Below are 15120 nucleotides of genomic sequence, written 5' to 3' on the forward strand. Positions count from 1 at the left end.
ATATTATAAGGAATATAATAATAACGATATAAACCTGCAAATTCTCTATTTAATTTTTTTGGGTCCTGTTTTGAAAATGCTGTTTTTTTATTCCAGAAAAGCGGCAAAATATCATTCAAGCATTTTTCGAGACAGGCCGATGAGTCCATTGAAAACGGCTATCTTTTGGATAGAATATGTGATAAGGAATGGCCCGGATTCTTTAAAATCACCGGCTTTGAATCTCTTCTGGTGGCAACAGGAATTGCTGGATGTGTATGGATTTTTGATATTATCCCCTCTCATAGCAATTTATCTTATTTTGATTATTGTCAAACGCGTTTTCAAAATGTACTTATGCAAAAGTGTCAAAAAAGAATTAAAAAAAGAATGATGTCTCGAAAGTTAAAAAATACTTTTAGAATTCTTAATTAGACTTTAGCTAATTAAGGTGTAAATTGAAAATTATTATTGATACGTGACCTACAAAAATTCAAAAATATTTTGTTTTGAAAAATTATTTAGAGAATTGAGGAACTGAATTAGATGATTATAAAGCATTTATAATTTATAGATATCAGTTTTCTTGTGAAATTTACAGGCCTCTGACTTATTTGGGTAATTGAAAATAGTATCAATAGTAGCACAATTTTGGGAAAAAAAGTAAATTTTTCTAAATTTCTAAGTTTTTTATTTTTTCTAATCATTTGTTTCTAAAATATTTTTTCAAATTGTTTTATCGATGTCAGTCACTGAAGAATTTAATATCAAAAACTTGTTAAAATAAACGTTCTTCATGAATCTTACAATTTTTTATTATAAATGACATCATCAGTATTATCAACTACACATGGTTTAAATTCGGAAAACAAAAACTAGATAAATTTTCATCTTTAAAACTAGAAATTTAAAACATTAAATTTGAAACTGCTACAAATTTTGAATTCCTTTAAATCTATCAAAATCTCTTGCAATCTTGAAATTTCTTTAGAAATCCTATGAATTCCTAAAATATTGTAAAATTCCTTGAAATCTCTTAAAATTTTGTAAATACATTAAAAATTCCTTTAAGAAAATATAAATTTTTGTAATCTTCTACAATCTCACAAAGTCTCTTGAACTCCTGTAGAAATTAGTAAATCTCTTGAATCCTTTGGAATTTCCTGATATCTTTTAAAGACTTTTAAATGGGCGATGCTCAGTTTTATTCGTCTACCGAACTTTTCTTTACGCAGCTCTATATATGCTATACAATCTGTGAAATTTTTACAGTCCTTTAAATCTCAAGAAATCCCGTGCATTATCTTCAAATCTTAAATATCTTTCAAAATTCCTTTAGAAACGGTTGAATCTTTAAAATCCTCTGGAAATACGTTCCTGTCAAATTATTGAAAATTCATTAAATTCCCTTAAAATTTTATTCTACTTCATTAATAACCTAACAATTTCTAGAAATCCTTTGGAATTTCCTACAATTTTTTAAAACTTCAAAATGGGCGATGCCCATATAATATTGGTTTGCCGAACTTTACGCACCTCTATCCTTAATATAAAATCTCTAAACGATATTGTCGATTTCGATTGTCACAATACTCGATTTCATTGCTATATGCGTGTGACACGAGGCGTCAGTGGGTTAGACAGCATTGGAAAATATTGAAAAAATTGTCACGATTGCTCGCTCTTTGATAGCTACACGCGTGCGACAGAGACATCCGTGAGTCACCGTGAGTTAGACAGCAATGGAACGTTACACGTCTTTTCTTGAAGTTAATGATCCCAACGGAGCTTTCTTGATCTGCGCTTGCTTGGATTTGAGTGATGTTCAGTGGCTCCGGCGCGCGTCTGTACTTGATTTTTAAATACGTACGCGAACTAGAGCCAATGAGCGCCGCACAGTTCAAGCATGCGCAAGTATTTTTGGATCACTGTTGGGAATAATAATCGAATCGAAATTCAAGTTCGATAATACGAATCAACGCTTCTGCTATACTACCACCTTGCCACCCATGGGTGCGTTCCAGGCGACCACCCGAGTGAATTGGTGGGTGAAGTAAGGAAGTGGGCGGAGTTTACTAAGATGAAGTGGAAAGAGAATGGTAGAATGAACGGTTTCGAGTGTGCGTCTGGTGTATGTTTGGTGAAAGATAGTTGAGGTTACGTTACACACAAGTTTAAAAAATGCAAGAACAGGATAAGAAGATTTTAATTGCTGCCTCAGTAATGAGGTCATTGTTATTATAAACAGTGATGTGTTCAATAATAGTGGAAATTGATGAAGATACTAAACTTTAGATGATGAAGATACTAAACTTTAGTCTACTACTAAACTTGCGATTCCCGCCACTTCTACCCGCCAATTCCACTGGTCACTCACTTCCACCTACCTAGTTTCAGCGGGTGAAATAGTCACCCGTCGAGTGACCCCCACTCTTCACCCGAGTGATCACTGAACAGTTCACCCGAGTGAAGCCCAACACTCACCTAACATCGTGGAACGGCTCGGAGTGCACCCGGGTGGTCCCCTGGAACGCACCCCATACCGCTGCAATACAGCGTTTCTGCTTCTTATTTATGATCGAATTCTTATTTCAATTTAAGCCTCTCTGCTTATTATTTATGATCGTGTTTCAATTTCGGAAAGGACATTTCAAAACCTTCAAAGCATTTGAACGACATATCTGAGCCATTAAATATATCTACCTGAATGCCTACGGAGAATTTCTCCGAGCTTTTCAGAGCCTTGAGAATCTTTAGCATATACTCTGAGATTTCTATCGGTAGGGTTAGTATATTTTTAATTACAAGTTAATTACAAGTTAATTACAAGTTTTTTTTTATTTACAAGTATTCCTATGAAGCATGGAATTTTTTCTTAAAGTCGATTGCTGTTGTAAAATGCGATAACAACTTTTTGAGATTTTGAGGTTAGAAATTAATTTTAGAATTCAAGAGCGAACTGCTGGTCGCAAAATTAGATGATGTTTGCCACTTTAATTTAAATCATCCGTATATCTACAAAAATCTATAAAATATTATTTTTTGCTATGGAACACAATTAGAAATGTCTTTACCTATTTATTTATTTGGTATTTGAACCATTAATGGTGAGAAATTTAATATTCTATATCAGACATTAATGAAAATGTAATGAAATTTAAATAAAATTTTATGCAGACTTATTTATCAGTTTTTTTAAAATATTTTAATAAATGTAAATGATTTAGTGCTTTTCTCACATCTACAAAAAATATAAAATGTAATTTTTATTAATATTCTGCGCATCAGAGATACGATTAATCGCAATGAAAAATAATAATACCACGCTTGTTTATTGTGCGAGTTAAACGAATACATTACCTTTTTCATTACCACGCCACGGGAACATTTTATCTATTTTTACTGTCTCTAACAACTTATTACTTTCTTTCCCCTCGATATCCACAAACAACTCTGAAACTATCGATTTCCAAAATTACTTTCCCATAATCTCTTTTCATGATAATATCTCGAAGAGATCAAAATTATTTATAATTAATTATTTCAGAGCTTTAATAATAACTATAGCTTGCGAAAAAAATATTATAGGGGATTCAAAAGTATTCAGAATGGGTTGTACAAAAACATATGAAAAATTTAAATGGAATAAAAATTTTTTGAAATTTTAAAAAGTCAAAAGAAATTATCACAAAACTTTCTTATTCTCAAAACAGAATAATTTTGTACTAAATAATTTATTTTAACCGAAAACATGAATTTTAAAACGAGAAAATTAATTTTTTGGAGAAAAACGCGAATTTAAAAAAAATATATGAATTTTTAAACAGTCTATTGCATGTTCAACCATAAAAGATAAATTTTCGGCCAAATTGTTGAATTTTCTTTACAGAAAAATAAATTTTACCACAAAATGAAATACTATAATTTTCAATCAAAAAAATTAATTTTTTATAAAAAACCCGAAAGTTTAAAAAAAATAGTTAAATTTTAAATCAAATAGATGAATTTTTAACTAAAGTGATGAATCTTCACCTAAGATAGTTTAATTGTTATTAGCAAAATAAACAATCAAACAAAAGTCAAGGACCTTAAGAAAAAAATTTCTTAACCCACACAGCAAATTTTTACGATTTAAATTTATAATTATGGATATACAGTTTATTTTAACAACTTTTTTTCATTCTGAAATGACTATATAAAGAGATTTTCAGAAAAAAATGGGGACAAAACTTAATTTTGCTATTAAATATCATAAATATTGTTTAAACAATATAAATAATTGTTTTCCATCTCCAAAAGGTTTCTAATTTTGAATAATATAAAAAAAACGAAATTAAAAAGAAATTTTCAAAATCGGAGCTGTTTTTGAAGACTTCCAAAATTTGCCTGTTTTGTGTATTCATTGATTATATTAAATGGTCGGCGAGAAATTAGTTTTTGCCCAACTAAAAAGGAACTTACAACGAAATAGGTGAATTCTGAACAAGAAAAAAGATGAGTTTTCAAAGGAGAATTTCTATATTTTTGACAAAAAACACAAATTTTCAAATAAATCATTCCTTTTTTAACTAAAAAAGATCAAGTTTCAATAAGTTAATATTCAATAAAAAAAATGAAACTTTCTACAGGTTATTTAAAATGTTAACCAAACCAGGCAATAATATTTCTCAATAAACGGTTAATTTTTAACGAAAAAGGGGGATGTTTTACAAAACAGTTCAATTCTTAACAAAAAGTTAATTTTCACCCAAATATTTTAATTTTCAAAAAATCAGGTGCATCGACAAAATAACATCAAAAACTCGCTTTTATAAAATATTTCATATTTAAAGCTAAAGAAATAAATCTTCAACAAAATAAGTTAATATAAAAAAATATTTTTTTACAGATAAGTAATAATAGATTAGAATAGGATTTCAGTAGATGACAAGCACATTACTTCGTCTTAGAAGTGCATTGTTTCATGATACTGCTATCACTTCGGATTACAATCTATATTTTCAATGACAAAAATTAATTTTCTGTTTAAAAAATTCTTTTTCAACAAATAATAGAATTTTCAACTAAATTAATTGTCTGTTTAAAAAATTCTTTTTCAAAAAATAATAGAATTTTCAACTAAATTAATTTTCAATCCAAGTACAATAATATAAAAATATTTGAAATAAGATAGAATTCATTTAAAATGAGGCAGGTTCTATACATTATTTAGTAGAATCTCTAAGCGATAAAATTTTTTTATAGTCAATTATGCAAGACTTTTTTCCCCATATAAGACAATAAAAACTCGAATTTACACATCTATGTTAAGAATAATAAAAAACATATTAATTTTTCACCCATCACATAATTTTTAACTAAAAAGATGCAGTTTATTCAAAAATATCAAATTTCAAGCAAAAATAGAATAATTCAGGTTTTAGTTTATAAAAGTTAATATTCAATAAAAAAAATACATTTTTTACAGATTATTTTTTAATTTAAATTAAAACAGATGATCTTGACACTAAATAGTAAAAATTTAAAAAAAAGATGAATTTTCAATTTAACAAAATGTTTTAAAACAAATAATAGAATTTTCAATTAAATTAATTTTCAATGCAAGAACAATATTATAAAAAGTATTTAAAACAAAATAGAATTCACTTAAAATCAGGCAGGTTCTACACATTATTTAGTAGAATCAAACAGTAGATGTTTTATCAAAAAAGATGTAGTCGAAAAAAAGCTTATCATCAGTTTTTTATTTAATGAAACAATTTTCAATCGAAAAAGTTCTTTACAAATTATTTTTTCAGTTACGTATATGTAATAATATTAAATTTTGTATTATGTTATTCCTTTTTTGTTATTTTTAGATAATCTGTTGGTACGAAATTTATTATTATAAATTATAAGAAACCTTATACAGATGTAAATTATTTTTAACTAAATTAATTTTCAATACAAAACAATAAAAAGCATTTAGAATAAGATAGAATTCACTTAAAATCAAGCAGGTTCTTTACATTATTTAGCAGAATCTCTTAACGATAAAATTTTTTTTTAATCAATTATGCTAGACGTTTTTTCCCATATAAGACAATTTAAAATTGAATTTGGACATCTATGTTAAAAATAATAAAAACAGATTAATTTTTTACCCATAAAATTAATTATCTACAAAAGACGATTAGTTTGCAATGAACAATGATATAATGAAAATTTTCCTTAAATTCATTAATTTTTAATAAACAAAAAAAATCAAGAAAATAGTTGAATCATCAATAAACCAGATACGATTTTAACAAAGAAAATTAGTTTTCTTCAATCTTTCAATCTTTAACGAAAAAAGGTCGATTTTAAAACAAAAGGGTTAATTTTCTGCCAAAACAGAAAAATGTGAAAAATTGAATTATTGAGTAAAAAAACGTCAATTTTCAATTTAAAATATTCATTTTCAACCAAAAATAGTAGAATAGAAATTTTTTTAAAGAAATTGGTTTTTGACAAACTGAAAAGGAATTTTTTTTAATAACTGGATCCTTAATAAAAAATATTAATTTTCAATCAAGAAAATTACTTTTCTACAAAAAATTTCGAATTTTCTACAAAATCTAGAAAGTTTTGAATAAATATATAATTTTTATCTAAAAAAGTATCATTTTTTAACCAAAAGTAATATAAGTAGATTTTACAATTATAGAAATAAATTTAAAAAAAAATAGATATTTGAAGAAAATACTTGAATTTTCAATGAAAAGATAGTTCAGTTTTTAGTTTAAAAATTAATTTAGAACTTAAAGAAGTGAAAAAAATATATTTTCAACTAAAAATGACGAATTTTTAACAAAATCCATAAATTTTTAACAATGAGTTAGATTGTTAATTAAAAAAGATTACACTCTGATTATAACAATTAATTTTCTACCAAAAATGTCATAGTTGAATTTTCTGTTAAAAAATCACATTAAAAAAAAACAGAAATCCTTTAGAATTTCCGCAAATCTATTGAAAACTTTAAAATGGGCGATGCCCATTTTATATTCGTCTACCGAACTTTTCTTTACGCAGCTCTATATATACTTTAAAATCATTGAAATTTTTACATTTCTTTAAATTTTGGGAAATATCGTACAATATCTTCAATCTTTAATTTGTTTCAAAATTCCTTTAGAAACATATGAATCTTTAAAATCCTATAAAAACTTATAAAATTGTATAAAATAAATTGAAATCCCGATGATTTCCTTAAAATATCATTTCACTCTATTCAATGCCCTAGGATTTCTGTAAATTCTTTGAAATTGGCTAAAATCCTTTTAAATTTTTACAATGGGCGATGCCCATTATATCATCGTCTACCTAACTTTTCTTAACACAGCTCTATATATGTTTCAACATTATTTGAAATTTTTACACTCCTTTAAAGCTTGATAAATCGCGTGCAATATTTTGAAATCTTTAATAACATCTTCAAAATTCCTTTAGAAACGTTTAAATCTTTAAATTCCTCTGAAAATACGTAGCATCCTGTAAAATTCCTAAAAGTCCATTAAATTTCCATACAATTCTATTTCACTTTATTTAATACCTGAAGATTTCTAGCAATTTTTAAATTTTCCTAAAATCCCCTAGAATTTAAAAAATGGGCGATGCCCATTGTATCATTGCCTATCCAACTTCTACTCACGCATTTCCATATATGCTTTAAAATCCGTTGAAATTTGTACACTTCTTTAAATCTTGGGAAATCATGTACAGTACCTTAAAAACTTTAAAAAATTTTTAAATTCCTTTAGAAACGTTTAAATATTTGAAATCCTCTGAAAATACATAAAATCCAGTGAAATTTTTAAACATACCTTAAATTCTCTGAAAAATTCGTTCCAATTAATTGAATGCCTCAGGATTTCTGGAAATTCTTTGAAATTTACGAAAATCCTTTGAAATATTTAAAGTGGGCGATGCCCAATTTATCGTCGTTTACCCAACTTTCCTGAACACAGCGTGATTTAAAATCCTTTGAAAATTGTGCACTCCTTTATATCTCGGGAAATGTTATTCCACTTCATTTATTACCTTAAAATTTCTGGAAAGTCTTTCTTTGAAATTTTGTAAAATCCCTTCAAATCTGTGAAATGGATGATTAAATGTGAAAAAATTATGATAAATGTAGTAAGACTCAGTTACAAATGACCTCATTTCCCGCTACAATTAGGGAGTTTTTTATATAATAAATTCTAAGAAATTGCCACTATTTTCTCACAATTCTTTATATTTTTCTCTAATGAAACTTTCAGAATAAGGTTTAGTATTTTTTTCAAATTACTTTTCGACAAAACCTAGAAAAGATCTGAAATTAAAGATTAAATTTTTTAACAAACCTAGTATACATACTAAGAGCCATCCTGCTCACCTGGCGGTCTGGCGGTCTAGCGGTCCGGCGGTCTGGTATAGTCTGGTGGTCTGGCGGTCCCTCAGCTGCGTGAGGAGAAATTCAGCAGGGAGGAACTGCCCCTTTGAAATTCTCTTGAATCCCTAAAATCATTTAAAATTTGAGTAAATAGTAGAAGATTTATCTTTTCTTTAAGTAGATAAATATTTACGTTGTTTAAAAAAGTATCAAAAGTTGTCAATAGTAATGTGAGTCCGAGGCCTGAATTTGCATTCCTCTTAATTTTCAAGTCAGCGGTTATGACAGTATCGTCTCGTTGGTTAAATTACAGGATATTATATGCCACTCAAGCTCGGCCACGCTAGCAATTATAGACCCCTAATTAGCCCCCCACCCCCCGCTTTTCTGCCCTTTCCCGCGCATAACCACCTTTCCACCCAGCTTAATTAATTTCTACCTCATTAACAGCGTGACCAGTGAAGTCTCATGACCCCATCGCTCTGCTCTCATTTATATTTTATTTTATTTTTTTGGTATTTCAGATAATTAAATAGACTTTTAAGGCCATGTGACGAGTGGGTCACGTGACCAGATTCCCACCTTACCAACACTTTTTTAATGTCCTAACTTATTTCAACACGAAGCGTCACATCGAGATGAAAATTTAGGATAATAAATAAGAAGCACTCAGAAAGGTGGGTCTGGTCCTAAATTTTAATAATTATGAAAAAAGCACAAAAAAATACTCACAAAAAAAAACTTTTTTCATAATTATACACATTTAGGACCAGACCCACCATTCTTAGTGCTTCTTGTTTAGTATTCCAAATTTTTAACTCGATGTGGCGCTTCCTATGAAAATACTTCAGGAAATGACAAAAGTGTCGGTAAGGTAGAAATCGGGTCACGTGACCCACTCATCACATGGCCTTAATGCTGATGGCTTCAAATTTCACAATTTTAACTCCAGCTGTTTTCCATCTTTTCTTTGTATTAAACATTTATCATAAAAATACATCAATAAAATAATTATATTAATGACAATTTACTCCCTAATATTGTATTTAAAAACCAAAATTCTAATTTGATATACATTTTTAATATAGAACCTTTATGGGTTGAATGAGAAATCCCGCAAAATAATTATCCCGATACTGGGAATTATAAAACAGCTGATATATAAAAATCACTAACAATTCATAATGTTAGAAAATTTCTAAATTTTTTAATAATTGAATTTTTGAAAGTTTATAATATTACCGAATTTGTAAGTTTTCGATTGAAAATGACCAGATTATTAAATATCCGATATTGGAAAATCCCCGAGGCTAGGAAATTGTTGAATTTAAAAAGCGAAAGGAAATTGTTTTTTAACGAATCATGTTTATTCAATAAAAATACAATAATGAAATATTTCTATCAACAAACTTTTGTTCAATTTTAATGTAAATTTTTCAATTATTGTTTGAACTTGAAATGACAATAATTTAAAAAAATATTTCTCGATGCAAAAGAACAACATTTTCGAATTCGGATTTTTTAAAAGTCGGCAGTTTAATAATTTCGGGATTTACTATTACGAATACTTTCCTTTTCAGGAATAAAAAGGCCAATTTTAAATAAAATACATGAATTTTCAACCAAATAGTTAAACTTTCAACGGAAAAATATAAACATAAATAAAAAAAATATATTAAAATTTTTAACTTAAAAAAATGTCAACCAAGCAATTGAATTTTTCACCAAAATAGTTCGATTTTCGATCAAAGAGAATAACTTTCTAAAAAGAAAGACAAAGTTTCAATCTAATACATAAATTTGTATCCTAAATGTTCAATTGTCCAAAAATTAATAAATTTTCAACCAGAAAGATGAATTTTCAAGCAAGAGTCTTAATTTTTCACAAAAAACGGAATTTCATCAAAATAAATTAATTTTTAACTAAAAAAGACAAATTTTCAACAAAAAATGAAACAGTTAAATTTTCAGTAAACATTTTTTTTAACCAAGCAAACAAATTTCCAACAAAGAAGTAAATTTTCACATAAGCTATTTTCAATATTAAACTCAAGAATTTTTTACCTCTAAAGTGAATATTTAAAAAATAAGTTAAATTTTAAAACAGATAATTAAATTTCAGTTTAAAAAAATATTTTTAAGCTAGAAATGGCGCAGTAAAATTTTCAGTTGAAAAATTAGTTTTAAAACAAGAAAAAAAATGGTAACAATGTATATTTAAATTTTTAACTAAGGACATAAATTTTCTACCAAAATAGTTCAGTTTTCAACAAAGAAGTTGAATTTTCAATTAAAAAAGATGAATTTTAAAACCAAAAAGGCCGATATTAAGCAAAATATTTGAATTTCTAATTTAGTTATTAAATTTTTCAATAAAATAGTTCAATTTGTAACCAAAAAAGATTCAAATTCATAAGAGAAAGACAATGTTTAAACCAAATACATGAATTTCAACCAAACAGTTATAACAAAATAAATTAATTTTTAGCTCAAAAAGGCAAATTTTCACCAAAAGAAAGAGCAGTTAAAAGGAAATATTTTTTAACCAAAGAAACGGAATTTCAACAAAACAGGTGAATTTTTAAACAAATGATTTTCAATATTAAAATCAAGAATTTTTTATAAGATAATTATAATTTTTAACAAATTAGTTCATTTACAATCAAGTAGTAATATTTTCAGTTGGAAAAGATAAAGTTTCATCTAAAAATGGAACAGTTAAATTTGCTGCTAAAAAAAATAATTTTGATCAAACAAAAACAACAACAAAATTAATCACATATTTAAACTTTCAACTAAAGAGGTGCACCTACCAGCAAAATAGGTAAAATTTCAATCTGATATCTTCAGATCAGATTCTATATTAGAAGTATATTACCCTACATTAAAAGTGTATTGCTTTTAAATACTGGGATTACTGCAGATTACGAGTAAATTTCTTCAAATTACCCCGGATCACTCGGATTACACTAGATTACTAGTGGATTACTTTGAATCATAGGTAGGTTACTCTATATTACAATCAGAAAACTTTGAATTATAAGTGGATTAACTCGGATAATAACCGGATTACTTCAGATTACAAGTGTATTCCTTTGGATTAAATTGGATGACCTGTGGATTACTTTGTATTAAATGTAGATTACTCTATATTCCTGGTAGATTACTTCAGATTACAAGTGCATTAGTCCAGATTAGAAGAGGATTATTCTAGATCACAAGTGTATTACTTCATAATATTGGTATCACTCCGGATTACAAGTGAATATCTCCGAATTACATTGGATTACTGAATTACACAGGGTTATCAGTGCATTAGCAGTTAATTAATTTCCAATATAGGTAGGTTACTATATATTGTAAGTAAATTACTTTAAATTGAAAGTAGGTTACGCCGGATTAGAATAGGATTACTTCATATGTAAAGCGTATTACTTCGGATTACAAGTGTATTGCTTCATAATACTATTATGACTCCTGATTACAAGTGAATTTTTTTGTTCTTTCACCCTGAATAAATAATCAATAGGCTTGCATTGATTACTAGTGGATTATTTGGAATTATAAGTAGGTTACATTATATTGTCAGAATTTTAGTTCAGATTACAATTGCATCAATTCAGATTAGGATAGGATTACAGTAGATGACAAACATATTGCTTCGTCTTAGAAGTGCTTTGCTTCATAATACTACTATCACTTCAGATTACAAGTGAATATCTCCTTTTTAAAGTGGATTAATCAGATTACACCAGATTACCAGAGAATACTTTGGATTATAAGTAGGTGAATCTATATTTCAAGTAGGTTACCTTAGATTACAAGTTCAATAGTTCAAATTATAATAGTCTTACTCTAGATTACAAGTTGATTACTTTGAATTACAGGTGTATTGCTGTACAATACTGATATCATGCTGGATTACAACTAAATTTCTCCGCAGTCTCCTGCATTACTCAGATTAAACTTGCTTACGAATGGCTTATATTAAATTAAAAGTAGGTTACTACATTACTTCAGATTAGAAGTAGATTACCCTGGATTATAACAGAATTACTCTATACTTTAAGTTTATTATTTCAGATTACAAGTGCATTGATACATAATACTGGTATCAATTCCGATTGCAAGTGTATTTCTCTGAATTACCCCGAATTACTTGGATTACTCTGGATAACCAATAGATTACTTTGCATTGAAGGTAGGTTGCTCTATATTCTAAGTAAATTACTTCAGATTACAAGTGTATTTATTCATTTTATAATAGGATTACTTCAGATTACAAGTGTATTACTACTGATAACAGATTTGTATTGCTGCAGAATACTGGAATCACTCTGGATTGCAAGAAAATTTCTCCTATTTACCTTCGATTACTTAGACTGCTCTAGATTACCAGTAAATTACTTTAGATTAGAAGTAGATTAATCTATATTGCAAGTAGATTACTTCAGATTAGAAGTGAATTACTCTGGATTACAACAGAAGTACTCTATATGTTAAGTCTATTATTTCGGATTACAAGTTCATTGCTTCATGAAACTGGTATGAATCCCGATTACAAGTGTATTTCTTGAAATTACTCTAGATTACTCAGATTACCATTGGATTATTTTGCATTGGAGGTAATTTATATTTCAAGTGTATTACTACAGACTAAAAGTGCATTTCTATACAATACTACTATCACTCTGGATTCCAAGTGAATTTCTCCTATTAATTATGGACTATTAAGATTCCACTGGATTACCAGTGGATTACATTAGATTAGAAGTAAGTGAGTCTATTTCAAAGATAGATTGCTTGAGATTCGAAATAGAGCACTCCGTATTTGAGCAAATTTAGTCTAGATTTCAAGTGTATAAGTTTGTATTACAAATGTTTTTCTTCATAACATTGGTATCCCTCCGGATTAAAACTGTAATTCTCTGAATTTCGCTAGGTCACTCAAATCGGATTACAAGTGTATTGCTCCATAATAGTGACATCACTCCAGATTACAACTGTATATCTCTTAATTACCCTGGGTTACTCAGGTCACACTGGATTACCAGTGAATTACCAGTGGATTACATTGCATTATAAGTAGATTACTCTATATTCCAAAGAGATTACTTCAGGTTACAAGTGCCTTATTCCAGATTATAAAAAAATTACTTTAGATTACAACTGTATTACTACATATTACAAGTGTATTTCTACACAATACTGTTATCATTTTGGATTACAAGTGAATTTCTCCTATTACCCATGGATTACTCAGATTGAACGGGATTACCAGTGGATTACTTCAGATTAGAAGTAGGTGAGTCTATATTACAAGTAGATTACTTCAGATAAGAAGTGGAGAAGTCGGTATTGGAACAGATTAAATCTAGATTTCAAGTGTATCACTTCGAATAACCAATGTATTGCTTCATAATGCTGGTATCAATCCCGATTACAAGTGTATTTTTTCGAATTACTCTAGATTACTCAGATTAAACTGGATTACTATTGGATTATTTTGCATTATATATGGTTCTCTAAATTACAAGTAGATTACTTTGAATTAAAAGTCGATTACTCCGGGTCAGAACGCGATTACTCTCGTTTACACGTAAATTTCTCTGGATCACAAGGATCTTGCTACGTCATACTGGGATTACCCCCGGTCAATGTGAATTTTTCCGAATTACTCAGGATTATCAAGATTACGTAGGATTAAAACTGGATTACTTTGCATTATAGTTTGTTTGGTCACTCTATATTAACAGTAGATGACTTCTAATACGAAGTGGATTACTCCGGATTAGAGCAGGATGACTCCAGATTACAAGGGAATTATCCCGCATTACAAATAAATTACTCCGAATTACTTGAATTACTCTGGGTTAAAAGCCATTCTTTTCCCGATTATCTTGGATTACCAGGATTACTGTGCACCAACAGTTCGAATAATCTAACGGTCCAGCGGATTACCAGTTATTTTCTCCTTGTCTAAAATGGTCAAATTTTTCACAATCAGCCTTAGATCTTAGATTCAGAAGAGCATGACTTATCATAATTCTATACTACTGAAATGATAGATTTTAATTAAAAATTGAAATAACTTTTTATAATTGAGGAGTTCTGGACAAGAAGGCGACAGGCGCTCGAGAACGAGTAAAAGTATTGTCCAGGCTGTGACGTCAGGTATCAAAAGTGAAATTCGAAATTTAAAAAATCAAAAATATAATTAGATAGCTCTTGAAGAATGAACCTGAGTCTCTATTTACAGTTTTTCTCTCGGGCTACAAATTTTTCAGTAAATAAATAAACACTGACTTTTTTTTAATTGAAAGAACCACGTTTTTTCACATTCAACTCGCCGTAAGTAATTCGTTTATCAACTAATTAACAAATTTCTCTTTGAGTTTTATTCGTGACACTCTAGCGGAGGCTACAGTGTCCAAAAAGGGTCAAAAGTTAATTTCTAATATTTTTTTTTAAATCCGAATGAAAAACCACGTTTTTAGACTTTCACATTAAAAAAGTTAGCGAGGAAGTTTGAGCTACGACAAACTTCAAGCGAACGAATTTTCCGCCAATATATTGGCCAACTTTTTGGAAAATCTCAATTCGATTTGATTTTTCGTTCCATAATTACAGCGAGTTTATTACGAGCTCGCGACGCGACACCGCAGGATTTTTCAGGGGACGCCGCCGGAACGCTGACTAGTTCGAGCGAGTGGACAAAACAAAGGATGGACAAGGAGGATGTTTCA

At 28.5% G+C, this 15120-nt stretch overlaps 1 protein-coding gene across 3 annotated transcripts in view; it reads left to right on the forward strand.

The window, feature by feature from the left end:
- Window positions 1-15120, forward strand: part of LOC117168774 (2-hydroxyacylsphingosine 1-beta-galactosyltransferase-like) — a 48289-nt gene that overhangs the window by 12051 nt on the left and 21118 nt on the right. Inside the window, exons 6-10 of one of the 3 annotated variants that reach the window (XM_033354553.1) lie at window positions 97-255; window positions 12262-12372; window positions 12458-12575; window positions 12642-13147; window positions 13317-13679. In XM_033354553.1, coding sequence (XP_033210444.1) covers window positions 97-255; window positions 12262-12283 — 181 coding nt within the window. In that variant the 3' untranslated portion in view covers window positions 12284-12372; window positions 12458-12575; window positions 12642-13147; window positions 13317-13679. Of the gene's footprint in view, window positions 1-96; window positions 256-12261; window positions 12373-12444; window positions 12576-12641; window positions 13148-13316; window positions 13680-15120 lie in introns of those variants that run through there. The other 2 variants (XM_033354552.1, XM_033354554.1) reach the window with 2 other exon arrangements.

The sequence above is a fragment of the Belonocnema kinseyi genome, chromosome 3, assembly GCF_010883055.1.
Source record: "Belonocnema kinseyi isolate 2016_QV_RU_SX_M_011 chromosome 3, B_treatae_v1, whole genome shotgun sequence".
In the NCBI taxonomy this organism is placed as follows: Eukaryota; Metazoa; Arthropoda; class Insecta; order Hymenoptera; family Cynipidae; genus Belonocnema; species Belonocnema kinseyi.